This window comes from Poeciliopsis prolifica, unplaced genomic scaffold (assembly GCF_027474105.1).
Source record: "Poeciliopsis prolifica strain line A6 unplaced genomic scaffold, Auburn_PproV2 SCAFFOLD018, whole genome shotgun sequence".
Lineage (NCBI taxonomy): Eukaryota > Metazoa > Chordata > Actinopteri > Cyprinodontiformes > Poeciliidae > Poeciliopsis > Poeciliopsis prolifica.
The window spans coordinates 5,009,254-5,025,526 of record NW_026562393.1 but is presented as its reverse complement, the minus strand read 5'-3'; the positions used below and the strand labels follow the sequence as shown (position 1 = coordinate 5,025,526).

General features: G+C 37.9%; 1 protein-coding gene across 1 annotated transcript in view; it reads left to right on the top strand.

Annotated features, from left to right (window-relative positions):
- The window catches only part of LOC129368025 (corticotropin-releasing factor receptor 1-like), a 78,901-nt gene that overhangs the window by 44,348 nt on the left and 18,280 nt on the right, over positions 1-16,273 (top strand). Inside the window, exons 5-6 of the mRNA XM_055042788.1 lie at positions 2,786-2,871; positions 10,340-10,446. Of these exons, the coding sequence (XP_054898763.1) occupies positions 2,786-2,871; positions 10,340-10,446 (193 nt within the window). The remainder of the gene's footprint in view (positions 1-2,785; positions 2,872-10,339; positions 10,447-16,273) is intronic.

Genomic DNA, 16,273 nt, shown 5'->3' with positions numbered 1-16,273 from the left:
AGATTAAAAAAACCGCAAGTCATAAACTTTTACAGTGCACTCAAATCTTTTAAGATGCCCTTGAAAGTATTTTTAAAACTAACTTTATGAATTAGGTTTTTGTTTTTTTCAGACCGTTGAGTACACAGCGTTGTTCTGACTTTGACATAATTCTCCACAGGCAGATTTTAAAGCTCTCTAGGATATTGCATTTGTGGTTTAGGGAATATCACGAGCCAGGTAATCTTGATTGTGTCTGACAGTCCCTTTACAGTGTCAACCTGCTATTTTTACCCAGCTCATTGAACATTAATGCCCTCGGGCAACCCAATCCCATTTTATCTCTTGCCCGCCCCAAACATTTTTAGTTATTAAAACATGCATTCAGGGTCATCAGCCCCCAGCTCAGGTATCCACCCTCATACTTGTGGGATTTTTTTCATATACACTCCTAAAGAGCTTGTCTCTAAAGAAGATGCTGTTATAAAGCTATAAGGTTCTAATATTTCCCAATTTTGATATATTTAAATTTTCTAACCATAAACTTCCCTTCTGCAAGAAAAAAAAAAAAAAGACTATCTGTCACCAGAAATTCATTTGATGACCCATGGAGTCGACCGGTCACAAGCTCAGAGTCCGAACTGCCTATTAAACCTCTGTGAAAAACATCCCTGTGCAGAGCGACGCGTCAGCCGGTCTGTTTTCACCGCTCAGCGGCTGACAGAGAACCTGACCTGAAGATGAATAATCCCTCAAACCTCTGCTGAATTTTTGAATGCTGCAGCCAAGTAGCATTATTATGGCAGAAGTCAGTCAGCACATGAAGATCGGGCGTAGCGCTCACGTTCACACCCCTCGAAGCCCAAAAGGGACATTTGCTCCCTCGCAGCATGACATTTATGATCATATCTGAAAAAAAGATTGATCGGAATGAAAGCAAAGGGAATGAGTTACAGTAAAATCTAAAGGTTACATCTTTCAGATGCTTTTATGTCATTTCTTTATCTGCTTTAAAGAAGTGAAATTGCTTTTTCTGCATTCTAAAAATGTAGTCTGACTTTAAAATCCATTTCATTTAAAGGGGCAGTGAAAAGTTGCATTGCCTTACAGATTTATTCTGCTTTTGCCTTTTTGTCAAGAAAAAATTATTGTTTTAGAAGATAACCACAAAAAATTTGAAATGCTATTTTTAAATTATATTTCATTTATATTTGAAATCAGTTATTTGTTAAATCACAATCTGTTATTAACATGTTTTTGAAGAGCTAAGTACAATTCCCCACATGTCACTTGCGTACGCATGTCTGATATGAATATTTTTAGTGATCTGAAATGTTCAAGTGTGACTGAAGAAAATTGCAAGGGGAAATTACATTTCAGGCCCTAATTAGCTACTCATTCTCAACATACCAGCTGCAAGAATTTACAGATTTATAACTGAGGTTTTATTTGAAAAAAGTTGTTCTCTTTATTTAACTTTAAATTACTTCTGTCCATGCCTTTGAGCTCCACATTGTCCTCTTCCATTCCTTTTATTTAATGCATGTCCTGAGCTATGATCCAGCAAGTCTGCTTGAAAAATTGAATTTTCCTCATCATTTGTCACTTCCTTCATCACAGCTCCTTCCAATATTCCAGCTGCTCTATCAAGTGGTGTGTAGCATTTTTATTTCCTGCCAGAAAATAAATAAAACCCAAGCTTATTATTTGACCTTGGTCCTTTTTTTTCTCATTTAACAGTGTAGATATTTTGGGAATATGTTGACAGTAATTGAGGCTAATGTGATGTGGAAATACATGTTTAATGTAGGTCATTTTAGAATAAATCAGCGTTAAATGTACAATTTAACAGCAAAGTTGAGGCACAGAGTGGTACACTGCCCTGAGAGTAAACGTGTGAAAAATCACAGCTTTTGCAAATACCTCTAATGACATCTCTTCTTATTAATATCAAAAGCAGAAAAAGGTCACAGTGACACGAAGAGTGGAAAATTCCATTTAGAGACTTAAACAAATGTAGATGTGTAAAAACACAGGCACACACAAAAAATTCCAGTACCATATGTATTTTATGGAGAACATGAGCACAGAGAAAATTAAAACTGAATTAAATAATTTTTCCTCTGGGAAATGAAGAAAGTACAGATTAAATATAGATAAAAATATACACCTTTAGAAATCTGTTTAAAATGACAGAATCAGAAAAAAAAAAAAACTTTATTTGATTAATGTTGCAAATCTTTGTTTTTAGTTGAATCACCAGCAGCTGGACTGGTTGAGGACCCACGCCCACCTTGCCACCCAATCGTGTGGGTGCATTTCCAAAGTTCCTGGGGGAACATTGCTAGATTTCTTGGCATCGTGAAATTTTATATGCCAGAACATTTTAAATGAAATCGTGTGTTTCAAAAAAATAAAAAATTGAAAGCTTACAACCAAGAAAACACAAATGATTAACTGTGTCACAAACTATCTCATTCCAGAAACCCTCCGTTTTAAGAAACCTGAAAAGACGAGAGCAGATAAAAAGACCGAATGGTTTAATGATACATCTCTCCAAATGTTCCTGCCTTTATATGAGCTGTCCGATTAACGAAGATGTTTTTCTGCATTATTCATTGGGAGATGATGCTGCTGCAAATGAACATAATTTTTTTCAAGACTTTTTACACATCTTTATCAAATTTGTCTTCTGGTGTATGTTACATTTCTGAGCTAGATGCTAAAATATTGCTCAAACAGAAAACAAGTCACTTCAACCCTTATTGATAATCTCTTGTTTGTTTTTGTCTTGCTCTCTGTGCAGATAACGTCTACAGGAAATGTCTTGAAAATGGGACGTGGGCACTGAAGGGGAACTACTCCATGTGTAAGGCCATACTTGAGGAGGAGGTAAGACTTGACAGTGTGCTGTTTGTATGCATGTCTCCTGATTAATGGGGCCTTTTGGAGTTTGTCTTCAAAGCAGGGGCCCTGCACTTTAATCAGAAAAATGATAATAACAACAAAGGCAAGGTTGGCTTCAGGCGTATTTATAGTAAATATGGACTCAGGGTTTGGTTTCTCAAAGATTGCATCCTCAGAGACGCTCAAGGGGGGGAAAAAAGTCTAAAAATAAAGGCATTGACTGTGCATCGCCCATGAGCATCACTGGGAGGAATCTGCTTCAAAGCACAGTGAGTGAATTTGAATGTGCATTGTAGGACGACTTTAGAGTCATCTTGCCTTGGTTGCACGACTTGTTTCACGGGTGAGTGTGAGCTCCTACCCCTTTTGATCAACATTTCTCCTTTTTAAAACAAAAATGTTTCTTGTCTACATTCCATAAAATGAACACCAGGAGTGATCATTTCTCTCCCAAGCGTTTTCCCGAGAGAGCCGCATGAATTCTGCTGCTCTGATCCTGCTATGCTCCAGATTTTTATCCATGCACATGTTGCTGTTATGTATTTGCATAATTTTTTTTTTGTCCTCCACCTGGATGGCTCATTGTTATTACGTGATGAGCGCTTATTTTAATTAGGACACAGCTACAGACTGAACACTCTGACCCAAATCAGGCCGTGACAATTAGACATCTGACGGATTTGCGCTGTATGTAAGATACAGAATTACACGATGGAGAGATGTGACTCGGTGCGCTTGCTTTTCTCCGCCCGACCATCTGTTGAATCCAAATTTTGCACATGCAAGCTGTGCAAATAGCGTAAGTTTATTCCTACATAAGACAATCTTAAGTGTTGCATCAAGTGAAAGCGGTGGGTGCTTCCCTAAAAGCAAACAGACCTGACAACCATGAGCCACTATTTATAAATTTTCTGTAATCCAGAAAAGGATGTAAAACCTTTAACAGGTGCAAACTTTAAGCATTTCTTTCTTGTCTTTTTGCTTTTTCCCTCAGAGGTTGCCACAGTAAATCATCTGTCTCCATCTTATCATATCTTCTGCTTCTTCTACCTCCACACCAACTAACTTCATGTCCTCGTTCCTCAAATCCATAAATATTGTTTTTGGTTTTCCTCTTCACCTACTGTTCCGTGTCTCCAACTCAGCATCCCTCTACTAAAATAGTCATCATTTCGTCTCTGAACATACCCAAACCATCTCAGTCTGGTCTGATGTTAACTCCAAAACATTTAACATGACTTGATGCGCGATGTGTTCATTCCTGATCCTATCCATGTTTGTCTCTCCCAGAGAATCACAACATCTTGGGCTCTGCAACTTCCAGTGTTAATCTTATGGTGTGCCTCTTATGTGAATTCTTCCAGAAGTTTCACTCGTTGGTTATGTGTCCAGTCGGGCATAATAAGTCAGTACATTGTTTGAATCACTCATCTATCAGACCTATTTAGAAATGGACAAAATATCAGCCTGTCCTTTGGCTGTGCACAAGTTAAGCTAAAACTGGAAGTGAAGGATTTTCACACACAGGAAACTACAGATTCTTCTTATGACGAGAAGATGTGGTCCAAGCAGGATGAAGAGTCATTCTTCCGTCGACTATTATCAAGAATCAAAACTGATCACAAGATGTTCTACTCTAAAAGTTCAGTTCAACTTTGAGCACACTCAGAAAACATGATAAATATTAGCTATAATCCGTCTTGGGAACACTGAGGCGTTCCAAGGCGGGAGCCGGGAGATCTGCCCTGAGAGAAGAAAGGCCCTGCTTTTTCTTCTTGCAACAGAGAGGAGAGGAGAGAAAAAAAAGGAACATTTTAGAATTAAAGGCAGGAAGTAGGTGGAACAAAATTACTTTATTAAATTAACTGGAAACAAAAGGAGCTGCCTTAGCAGTAAATCCAGAAAAAAAAAGAAACAGAGCTACGTGGGGGATGAAACAAATCATTGCAGAATAGGATGACTGAAATGAGATGAGCATCTGACTAAATAGGCTGAGAGATTCAAAGACTAACAATGGACAGGTGGGCTGATTAGCAGCAGACCATCTGTGCCGACATCAGAACGTAAGAAAGTAAATATAAACGTGCAAAAAAAAAAGAAAGTAAACAGGGGAACAGAATCTAATCAAAAAGATAAAATAATATAACATCGAGGGACAGTGAGAAGTATTTTCTCTGCAGCCGTACTTCAAAAACTGAGCAAAATAACAGGACCGAACTTAAAATTGCTTCAGTCTCATCTCCACTTATCTCAGAAATTACTGTCACGTTTGTTTGGCTTTAACAACTCACCATTCACCATCCTAAATTCCCTTCGGATGGTTTTTTCCCTTCAGGAAAAGCGACTTTAATGAGTACAATGCTGCTCTTGTCACTATCACCATAGAAAATCAGACATCTTCTGCGGTTCAGAGGTCGGATGAAAAGGAGATTGTTCTCCAGTTCTCATCTGATTTAAGATATTCCTTTGGGAAAGTTGCTGTGTGGCACAGTCATCCAAAGAGTATTGATCAAATGTTGATTTAATGGCGCTTTCCCAACACATGAATTGTGAGCGCTTTAACCTCACAGCTACCTCTGTGACCATAAATCAATGATGAATTAACAGCTTCTGGTTGCAGGAGCAGGGCTGTGGAGGTGCGCCGGATGTGACTCTAATTCAAAGAGAAACCTCACCGTAGTAGTTTATGGTTTTCCTGCAGATTCAAAGCTCTAAAACTAGCAACATTGGCAAAAATACAAGATTACTGCTCTTGGTTGATGTTCGGTCAGTCTTTTTCTTTTGAAGCTGGAAATAATCTTAGAAATTACAGCTATCTACTGAAGTTTGGCTGCGACTTTGAGGAGAAAAATTCAGGAGCTAAAAAGCACCAGAGTTAGCACTTTGCTGCATTTTCCTCGGCTCCTCTGATAGCTTGAATTCTTCGAGGCACGAACTACAGCAAAGCAAAATAATATTCCTAATTATTCCCATCATAATCTAATCATGTAGTAGATGGCAGCTCAGCTTGGTGCGATGTCGTGCAACGTTTGTTCTCACCCAAAATATTAACAGCAAACCTGGTTTTACAAATCAAAGCACCACAGTGACATACAACTGTGGATATGTGGTTGTTTGTGAAAAACTTTTATTAGTATACTCAAAAAGAAAAGATTGAGATTTGTTTCATTTTTCAGAAATGTCTTTGAATCCTTTAGGGTTTATTTTGGCTGCTGATAGAAAGATTTTTTGCAGCCCTGAAGTCTGGATGCTGACATGCCCACTTCACAACCTTTATGTAATTATTCTCTGGTAGCTGCTTTGTTGGCTTAGCGATGTACCTTAAGTAATGCAAATTTAACTCAGAAAATACTTTAGTTATCCTAAAGGGAAATTAACAGTTGTTTTAACTCACATTCACAGTGATCTTCCTAATTGCTGTGCGGTAGCAGTTAGTCTTGCAGCAAATCTGAGGAGGCCTCTGACTGAAGACTGTTGCTGGTTGATGGTGTCATGACTCAGTTTTCATGAGCAGCAACAACTTTCTAAAAACATGTCCTTAACGACTCCCTCAGTTGGTGGCAAGCACTGCTAATCCACCTCCTTTGCTTTTTCACTCCTCTTTAAATCTCTGGCCGTGTGGTTAGAAAATCTAGCAGAGAGATGATGGAGATGGGGATATGATCAGTGGAAGAGATAGTATGAACTTCCTTCTTCCAATGATGGTTTGAGTTGAAGCATAATGGCCTGATTTATGACTAATGCAATCACAGCTCTTTCTCCAAAGCCATTAAAACATAATTTTCTTATCAACAAAATCAGTTTGTTTCTGAAGTACCATTGTACTTGTTCAGGTACTGTGGGCTTTTTAAAAATAATTTATCTGTTTTGGTAAACGATGGGAGTGCAAGTTATGATTTTTTCCCCCCCTACATGTAATATTTTTAGGCTTTATACAGAGCTGTGCAATAGTCAAATCATAATCTTGCAAAATCAGTATATAGTAATATAGGGTGTTTTGGCTGGCTTAGAGGCAAAAGTAAAAATTTTGAGACCCTGAAGGTCAGTCATAATCAATATTCCCCAAGTAGCATTTAGCAATATTACTGTAACTCTGTGCTGCACTATTCTTGTGTGTGTAAAATGACAAAGTTTGCCCTTTGTGATCTGCAAGAACTGTACCACAGTTAGATGTGTGCAGTATGGTTTGAAAAGCCTAAATATTAAGCTGTTAAATAGATATTTTTATCCATCCTCTAAGAGACAGGACTTTATATTTCCTGTCAGAGGTTGTATGCATCAGTGGAATGAGTATCTGCTGGTTTATTGACAGTAAGAAGCGTATAAAATATCACCTCCTTTGATATTTTTATCCTCTCACTGCAGGCATGTCCTTTGGTTGCAGCCATCAAACATCTGTTGAGATGCAGAAACGCTGCTCCGACTGAAACCTGTCAGTTAGGGCTGTTTTTAAAAAGAGAAAAGAAAAAACAAAGTTAGACTCTGATGTTCAATCGATCCAGACAGAAGATGGATATAGAGTGTCTGACCTTTGAAAATTGTTTGTTTTCTTCCTGCTTTTGTAGCCGTGAAATAAATCACCAGCTGCCAGCCGCAGAGTGACTGACACGGGGGGGGGATGGAGCTTCTCTGTGAAGGTGTTTGAGTCTGCATTTTTAAATGGCTGAATGTCAGGGGCATCGTAGATCTGAACAAAAAGAACCAAAACCAGTCAAAGGACGACACGCCGGTGTTGACTTTGATCCTTCGTTTTATTAGTGAAGGAAGAAGTTGGTTCTGCGTGTGGCAGAAAATCTCAGCTACACTCTGAACCTTTGATAGTGTTGTCAATCGTTCCACATGAACAACTAAAGCAATACCAACTCAGCATTAAGCCGACTGCTGCAGCAATATGTAGAGGAAGCAAATATTCAAAGGTCCTTCTAGGCAGACAGAATGAGTGGATCAAACGCTTATTAGGAAGTTTGTTTGAGAAATAGATAAAACCATTATTCCCTGTTTGGGTGCTGCCTGCGGTTGTTTTCTCAGTGTCTTTGTGGGAGACAGAAAGTGTGTCAGGTTTAGTTTTGCCTCTTGTGGCCCACATACTTTGAGCCCTAAGGCTGGTGGTGAGAGGGTCTTATATTATCCTCCTGTAGTCCCATTCCTCCTTTTTTCTCAAGCCCATCCCTAGTCTCTGCATTTTAAAGCCCCTTGTGTTCTTGTGTTATGTCCTTGTATGGCCAATTTTGTCCAAAAAACCCCCCAAAAAATTTAAAAACATTGGTTTGTAACTATTTTAACATTCTTTCTGGGTCTTTGAATGTCACCATCTGGTGTTTAGATGCAACTGGGGGAAAAAATCCTCCATGAATCCCATTTGGAGGGTCATCCATAAATGTTATTCAGTGTTCTGAAAATGCCCATTTGCATTACATGTTTGTAATCTGATGACATCAAAACATCTGCTTTCAGGCAAAAAAAAAGGCTGAATTCTGAGAAACCTCGCTGACTCTAAATTTACCACAGAGAGGTTCAAGCGGGTGCAAGGAATTTAAATTTAAATGGATGAAGTGCTGTGGCTATGTACTGGATTTCTGTCAGTGGAAAATCAAACCAGTTCTTTGGTGGTTTTCCATTGAACCGAGATGCAAACTGCCACTGAAGCTTAACAAGCACTGGAAATATAGCAGCCATGGGTCAAAATGGAGGATTACACATTTCTGAAAGCAAAAACTGATTATCACTCGGAACTGCGCATGCAACATGAGTTTTGGATTAAAATATATTTGAAATTGATTCAAAACTATCATTTGTTGTTCTTTCATCTCAAAAAGGATTTCTCTGCCTTTATCAGAAAACCAACCATGTTCACAATGACTGTGATCCGTCTCTGACCCCGATAGTATTATAATCCAATGATACATTCAAGAAGACCTTCATTTCCACATCTCTTCCTGCACTGATTATCAAAGCCTCCAGCAGATATCAGGGATAATTTGGAGTCAGAAAGAAAAGAGCTGTTGACATCTTGCTCTGTGTCGACAGCGCACTTATTAAGAGTCGCAAATTTGAGCTGGGGAACCAAAGCACAGTGAAACAGATGACTTGCTTCATAGTGGATGGGGTAGGGATTAAACATGCTCGCATTTAATCTCAGGATAGACACCAGCAGGTTACGTAAATTCTTCCACAGCACAGATTAATGCTGGTAGTGTTGGGCCAAATCCGATCACAATGGATATCTAAGTCACGGAGAGTAGTCTAAGACTCCACTTTACATGGAGATGAGTTTATTTAGTCTGAACTCTTAGAAATTGGTCTCAGATGAAATTAGCAGAGGAGAAGCTGGAAGGCTTCTGATTTTAATTATGAAACTTGAAATCACCAATCATGTATTGGTGATTGGGCCTATCATCTGTTGGCTCTTACTAAAATCTGCGTCTGAGATGAGTGTTGGCCTTCTCTGTTGCAACATTTTCTTCTCTCAGAACCAAACAAGTGACAAATGAAAAATTCAGCTGAAAAAAAATAAATGAATAAAAGCAGGTATGCAAAGACGCAACGGACCTAAGACTTCAAATAGTAATCACAGTTTAGTCGTAAACACAAAGTACTGCATCATGACAACTCAACTTATAGGAATCCCAGCGAATCCAGCCAAAAAGGATGATAGAACTGTAAATACAACATATCAGAAAAGCTTGTGAAATGAAAATTGCAACAATTTAAAAAAGGATGTCAAATTGTAAAAATTGTGCTATATTTTTCAGCCAACAGAATTCAGCATTTTGAAGAACAAGTTTTTTATAAGTTTCTCCTCAGAATTCACTTTTCTTTTTTTCCATTCCAAAATCTTTTTTTCAGTTTCCATAGCTGCTTCTAATTCTTCTATTTTTCCCTTTCACAATGTTTTTTAAATGTCTCCTTTCTATGTATATAAAAATGCTGCATTTTATGAAAAGAAAATCCTACCAACAACAAAAAGCCAAAATAAAAAGCTCACATTCAGAAAACACTTCATTATTGTCACAACTTGCTAAATACTTCTCATGTCTTAGCATTTTTGCTTTGTTAAATGTAATAGAAATACCTAACGAACAACAAAAATTTGAAACTGATTACTACATCTGAAAATGATCATGTGGTGAGGTGCAATTTGACCAAAGTCAGACAACAGACAGAAAAATTCTTAAAAATAAGCTGCAAAGAAACATGACTGCAAGATGATGACAAAACAAATATGGCTGTTTATGTCAGTGGGTATTCATTTTTGAAGCTTCATCTAATAATAATGTCCGATTCTAATTAAAATGTGAGTACTGGCACTCCTGCTGTGCACTCATGTTCAAAACCTCCACAGGAGGGAGAATTCAAAAACTGAGAAATAGGGATGACTTTTTTTTTTAAATGCAAATGCTGCCAATCGTAAAAATGAAGAAAAAAAACCCTCATATTTCTCTTCGTCCTGCAGAAAAAAGGCAAGATGCATTACCAGATCGCTGTCATCATAAACTTCCTGGGTCATTGCATCTCCATGGTGGCTCTGCTCATCGCCTTCTTCCTCTTCTTGTGCTTGAGGTAAGTGTTGGTGCTGATAATCCTAAAGACAACCCTGATGTCGCAGAAGCGCCAGGATCCTCCTCATCCTGGGAGGTTCAAAGACTCTTTCGTTCTTATTCAAAACCCATTTGGCCATGGGATGAAACCTTCACTATCTCAATCCAGCAGATGTAAAGGGTTTAGACACCCGCAAAAACTGGGGCACACTTTCCAACAAATGGGAGTAATAGACCCATCCAGAGAAAGGGTGAAAATCAAAACAGTCTTCTTGATGCCTGCTGGGATGAGGTGGGAAGGGATTCTTCTAACGGAAATAAGACGTGTGTTAACGAGAGAAAGGTCTTAGCACCCTCAATAGCCGGGGTGTTATCGATCCCTGGAAGAGCACTGGAGAGTGAGAAAAGCGTGAAAGGGCACAAAGAGGCATAATAAGTAGAAGCTCTGCAGGACCGCATTGATGCGTGCCGTGTTTTTGTTGACCAGTGAGGGAGGACAAGCGTCGGCCTGCTAAAAATGGCATTAAGCTGCAGAAGTAGTTGGCATTTATTACTCACCCTCTTGACTTCGTAATGAAACCAAGAACAATTTAAGGGAAGGCTGTCACTTGGCGGTGTGATGGGGAGAAAGCTTTGACACTCGGGCGCAGTGCTGTGGAACGAGAAGGAGAGAAAAAGGAGCAGGGCAAAGAGCGGGGTGCACATTTCATTTAAAATGGCAGGTAGAGCATTTTCAGCCAGCATCGCGTGACATTTCTCTGTGTGGAATCCAACTGTAAATGACCAGTTTTATGGCGATCTTTCAGCAGTATGCTGTATGTGCCTCCAGAAACACACTGCTCTCCTGGATAACAATGCAGCCCATTATGATGAGGCTTCAAAAAAATGTTCGATGTTCCTGGGAAGCCAATTTTGGTCAGATGTATTCAGGTGGAAATGATCTGCATTTATATTGCTTTTTTTTTTACAATTCTCCCCTCTCATCTGAACGTGACTCAGCCAAATTATGGCAAGCAATTTAGGATTTAATGTTCTCTTTCCTGAAAGTACAAAAAAGGTTTGACACTCATTTCAATAAACGGCTGATTTCAGGAGAACAACCAATTCTCTGTCCCGAGGGTTGTTCAACCCAGTCTGACCGATTTAAAGGGAACACATACCTCCTGTTTGTGAGAATGTGCAATCGAAATAGATGATTGCATACACTGAAAACATTTTTCTGCCACTCTTTGACATTAAATTTGACATTAAATCAGCATAAGACCTTCTTGTCTAGCCCAATTAATATCACCAAAAATAATTCCTAACATGCCAGAAGAATGTGTGATACTGTTTATTGCTGTTTTGAAATTCGGATGTTCAAACAAAGGATTATGACGTTTTAAGAGAACCACAAAGTCCAGGCTGAATTTGCAAAAGCTCATCATATATCACATTCTTGAAAATGTGACTATGCCAAAAATGTATCTCAATTTGTATGTCTTTCTTATGTTTGTGACTTTTTTTTTTGTTGTTGACAAATTTATCCTGCAGAGTTAATATTTTAAAAGTGCATTCCTTGAATGGTACTTCATGTCTCATTAATTCTAAACTAAAACTATAGTTTTAACTATATGTAGCAGATGCTTGTATTTGTGGGGTTTTTTTTGTTTTTTTAATAGATTAGGTTTGTTATCTTTCAGATCACTTATGTTCGGTTTTGACTAATTAATCTCAGTCTGTTTTTGACCGTAGGTTTTGAGACATTTTGCAATAAGATCTTGAAAACAACAGGCCTTATATTGATACAGCAGTTATTATATGCCAGCAACCTCTAAATTTTTTAGATTCAAATGTTTGTTTCTGCCAGTTTGTTGCTTTAACCCTCTCCAGGCAAGTGTTGCAGATTTGCAACAGTCTTTTCAAGTAATTTGAGCCTGAGAGGGTTAAAGTTCTCATGTTGCCCTCATTGAAGGGGAGTTCCTACAGCTTGAAACTTAATGTGTTATTAAACACAATTAAGCAGCCCTCGCCTAAACCTGCCCTAATAGTGAAGGAGAACCGATCCAATTCAAACCAAGGTGGGTAAAACCTAAATGACTTCTGAAGTCCTTTGTTCACCAACCCACATTTAGTCCGTGTGAGTTCTCTCTGACAGCTGATCGACTCAAGAAACACAAATTAAAAGAAGTGAGAGCTTCGAGATAAGATCTTTCAGAGGTTTCAAGGAACATGAACGACATTCCTTATCTCTGGCAGCTGGGAACCAATTTGTTTTGAAAAACTTTAAACTCTATCATTGGTTGGCAAAGAACAGCCTGCAGAATCCTTTTTATTATTGGGGGTAAAGATCTGAGAGTCTCAGAAAATTACTACTGGCAGCTGTTTCCTTCCAGCCAGAGCTCGGGATTTCATTTCGCTGGCCTGTGCTGAGCTCCTTGTGGATATTTCCACTTATTGTGTGTTTGGATTATTAACGAGGGATTTGCTTATCTTTTATTACCTGCTATGTGATTCGTTTGCTGATAGCCTATCCTATCCAGTTCTTTACGTCTGAAGTTCTGTATTGACCTTATCCAGCTTATTGCTGTTTTCTACAAACCTTTTTTTTTTTTTTTTTTTTGCCAGGCCTTGAAAATTTTAAAAACTGCAGAACAAAAACAAAACAAACTGCCTTTTGGCCATTTTTAGAACACTCTAAGAACGTTTTACATCCTAAACCTGGAAAGTATGATTAAAACTGACTCTAGAAGAGATTTAATTAACACTTACAAGCATTTGTGCTTTCTCGCTGACAAGATAAGCCTCCCAAACTATTCACTCTAACTGAATAGAAAATGTTAAGCACTTTTGTGTGACATGGAGGTGAAGAGACGTTAACTGTTCTGATTAAGATCACATGGCGTGATCTGCAGCTTTGCAGACTATTATGTATTTGAAGGCTATCATGTAGATTTTACATTAATAATAGCGTTACTTAGTGTTCATTAAACATTGATCCCACAAAGAATGTGTTGTGCACTCAAAGTTTGTTTTACCATTTGAAACTTTGCTTTTTACCAATTAATACTACCAAAATGAAAGTATTTTGTTGAAATTATTTACAAACTTGAAAATGTTTTCACTGAATTACAAGGAAGCTCTATACCGAATTGGAGATTTCAGGGTTTTATATCAAAATGTTCTAGATGATGTGAAGTGCCTCTCTAACAACGCAAAAGTGAGCGACTATGAGACCTCACATGAATTTGAGTGATATCTATTGAACTGTGTGTTGTTCCACTATATACATGTCAGTGGTTTAAGTCTACTTCCTCTCTCATCTAAAATTAATGGCACTCTGCTTGCTGTTGGACTTCAGCTTTACTGACATGCTTTTATAGTCACTGTGCTCTACATCTTCCACATGTGTTTTGTTCTTCTAACAGAAAGAATGTGTTTTCTCACTTTGTGTTAAATATTCCGGATGGATGAACAAAGGTCTAGCTGTTAGTAGCCCAGCCACTGAAATGTTGTGTTTACCAACACTTAGCTATGAATCGTTGCCCACCCACTCATCACAAAGTGACAAAAGGGCAATTGGGTTGTATGTAATTAGATATGAATTTGCGTTTCACATAAAACCACACAAAAAGACTGTTCGTCATAAATTTGCTGCAAAAAAGTAGACTTTATGTAAAATAACCCAATATAGTCTGGGCACTTAACAGCAGCGTAGATTCCCTGCCAGTTAAGTAGTTAACAATATTTTTCTTACCTTTTGAAAGGTTGCTGGTATCTTTAAACAAACACTCTCAAAAGCCTACCTACCATCTTATGATTTAGCAAAGCTTTCTGTTGAATAGCAAATAAGATGAATAATTGATCTGTCAACCCTTCTTAGCTCATTCTTAGGGTAGTACTGATAAAATAAATTACTTAGTGTCAGAAGGATGCTGCTTAATATGCTTATTAACTCCAAAACAGAAGGAAATAACTTTATGCAAATGCTAGTTGAACCTGGTATGATGGTGTAATTTTATTTATGCGCAGTGTGTATAAACATCTGGTTTTTACTGTGCGTACACACACACGCACGAACACGCACACACACACACTTATGTGTGTATCTATAATACTTGACAAATTGCAGATAGTCAAATATATATATATATATATATATATATATATATATATATATGTTTAAAATGTTTTGCAACATGTAATCACTTGTTATTTACAGTGAATCCTCAAGCTGACATTAGTGGATCTTCACTCTGAAGGCCGTCACTGAGGACTGATGTATGCTCTCTGTGTAAAAGCTTACTATGCAATACCACAGGTTCATTGCAAACAAGCCCATGCAGGACTTTCGGATCATCAGGAACGCGTCTGTTTGCAGTGCCCATCTTTGATACTTAGACAGCAGAAGAATCGATACTATCTTCCAGTTAGCGAAAGGTTGTGCACAGATTACTTTTAAGAGACGGTAGAAGTGACTTTAATTATCTCAGTTCTCTGTGTGATAATGTCTGAGTATTTGAACATCCTCTGAATAAATTTCAACTTTTCATTTAATTACTAGTTTGAGCAAACATATTTTGAAAATATTGTTTGAGTCTTTTCATAAGTGTGAAGGGGTTTAGTGAAATATAACCATCTAAATCTACTTGTAGCAAAGAATACTCTTGAATAAATAAAACTCAGGTCCAGTCCATACAACTTAAGAAGTGGGAAGATACCTTTTACAGCTGCATCATGAAATGTCAGCTTACCCTTTTAACTGCAGCTTAAAAAACATTAATTGCTTCTATAAATGGGGCAAGAGTGCTCTGAAAATGATCTCATCTGAAGACTTTTAAAATCTGCTTGGCACATTTCCTTCTATGTACTATTTAGAGTGCTGACACTGCACATAAATCATCCATGATGAAATGCCCTAAATATTTCCCTTTTTTCACTATATTTGAGATGCACTTTGTGAAATGATGAAAAATTCAGCTTCTCGATCTTCTTCAGTTGTGTAAATAATAAAAACATTTCATGCAGGATTAAGCCCCAGTTAACATGGTAATGCAGTTGTCAGGTTGGGTGGGTGCAAAGTATGTATGGACTCCAAATGTGCTTTGCATTTTGGACTGATGGAATACAACCCATTTGGACTCATCCAAAAAGAGTCTGCTGTAGCTCTGGAAAGGATAACGAGTAAACAATTTCAATATTTAAAAAGTAAGTGATCACTTTTTACAAGGAATTACAAGTGTTCCTTGTAACGATTATGTCCTACAGCTAATAAAACACCAAATTTCACTGTCTCTGATAAACCGACTAAAGAAGAATTTCTGATGCAGAAATGTTAGCCTACATTTTCATGGACCACATGATCCACCGATCAGGTGTGCTGAAATCCAGTCTTAAAGAGATACCAACCTGTAGTTCACAGAGGCATCCTAAGTTAGAAAAGCTTGTTACCAGGTCTGCAGAGCAGGAATTCAGCCATTTGATGAAGATATGTTGGAGAGGGAGTGCATCTAAAAGTTTTGGAATAGCAGCTTTCTAGAACTGGACTTGGGATGCTTTATATCCTGCACTGTATTCACTGCAAGGATTTAAATGTGTATATCCAAAGAAACAAGACTGTCAAATAGCCTTCAAGTCACTCCAAGGATATTGATCTGCAGGATATCACCAACCGAAGGAAAACAGCTGCTATTTAGAACTGATTTAGCCTCCACTATAATAAATAATATGTTTAATTACTTTAATATAGACATGGTAAGTGCAGTCTTGCGCTACGGAAAGCGGTGTGACTGCTGCTTAATAAGATCAACTAGAACAATTAATGCACAATACAGTGTATCATTAAGATTTGTATGCAGAAGGATTCAGCT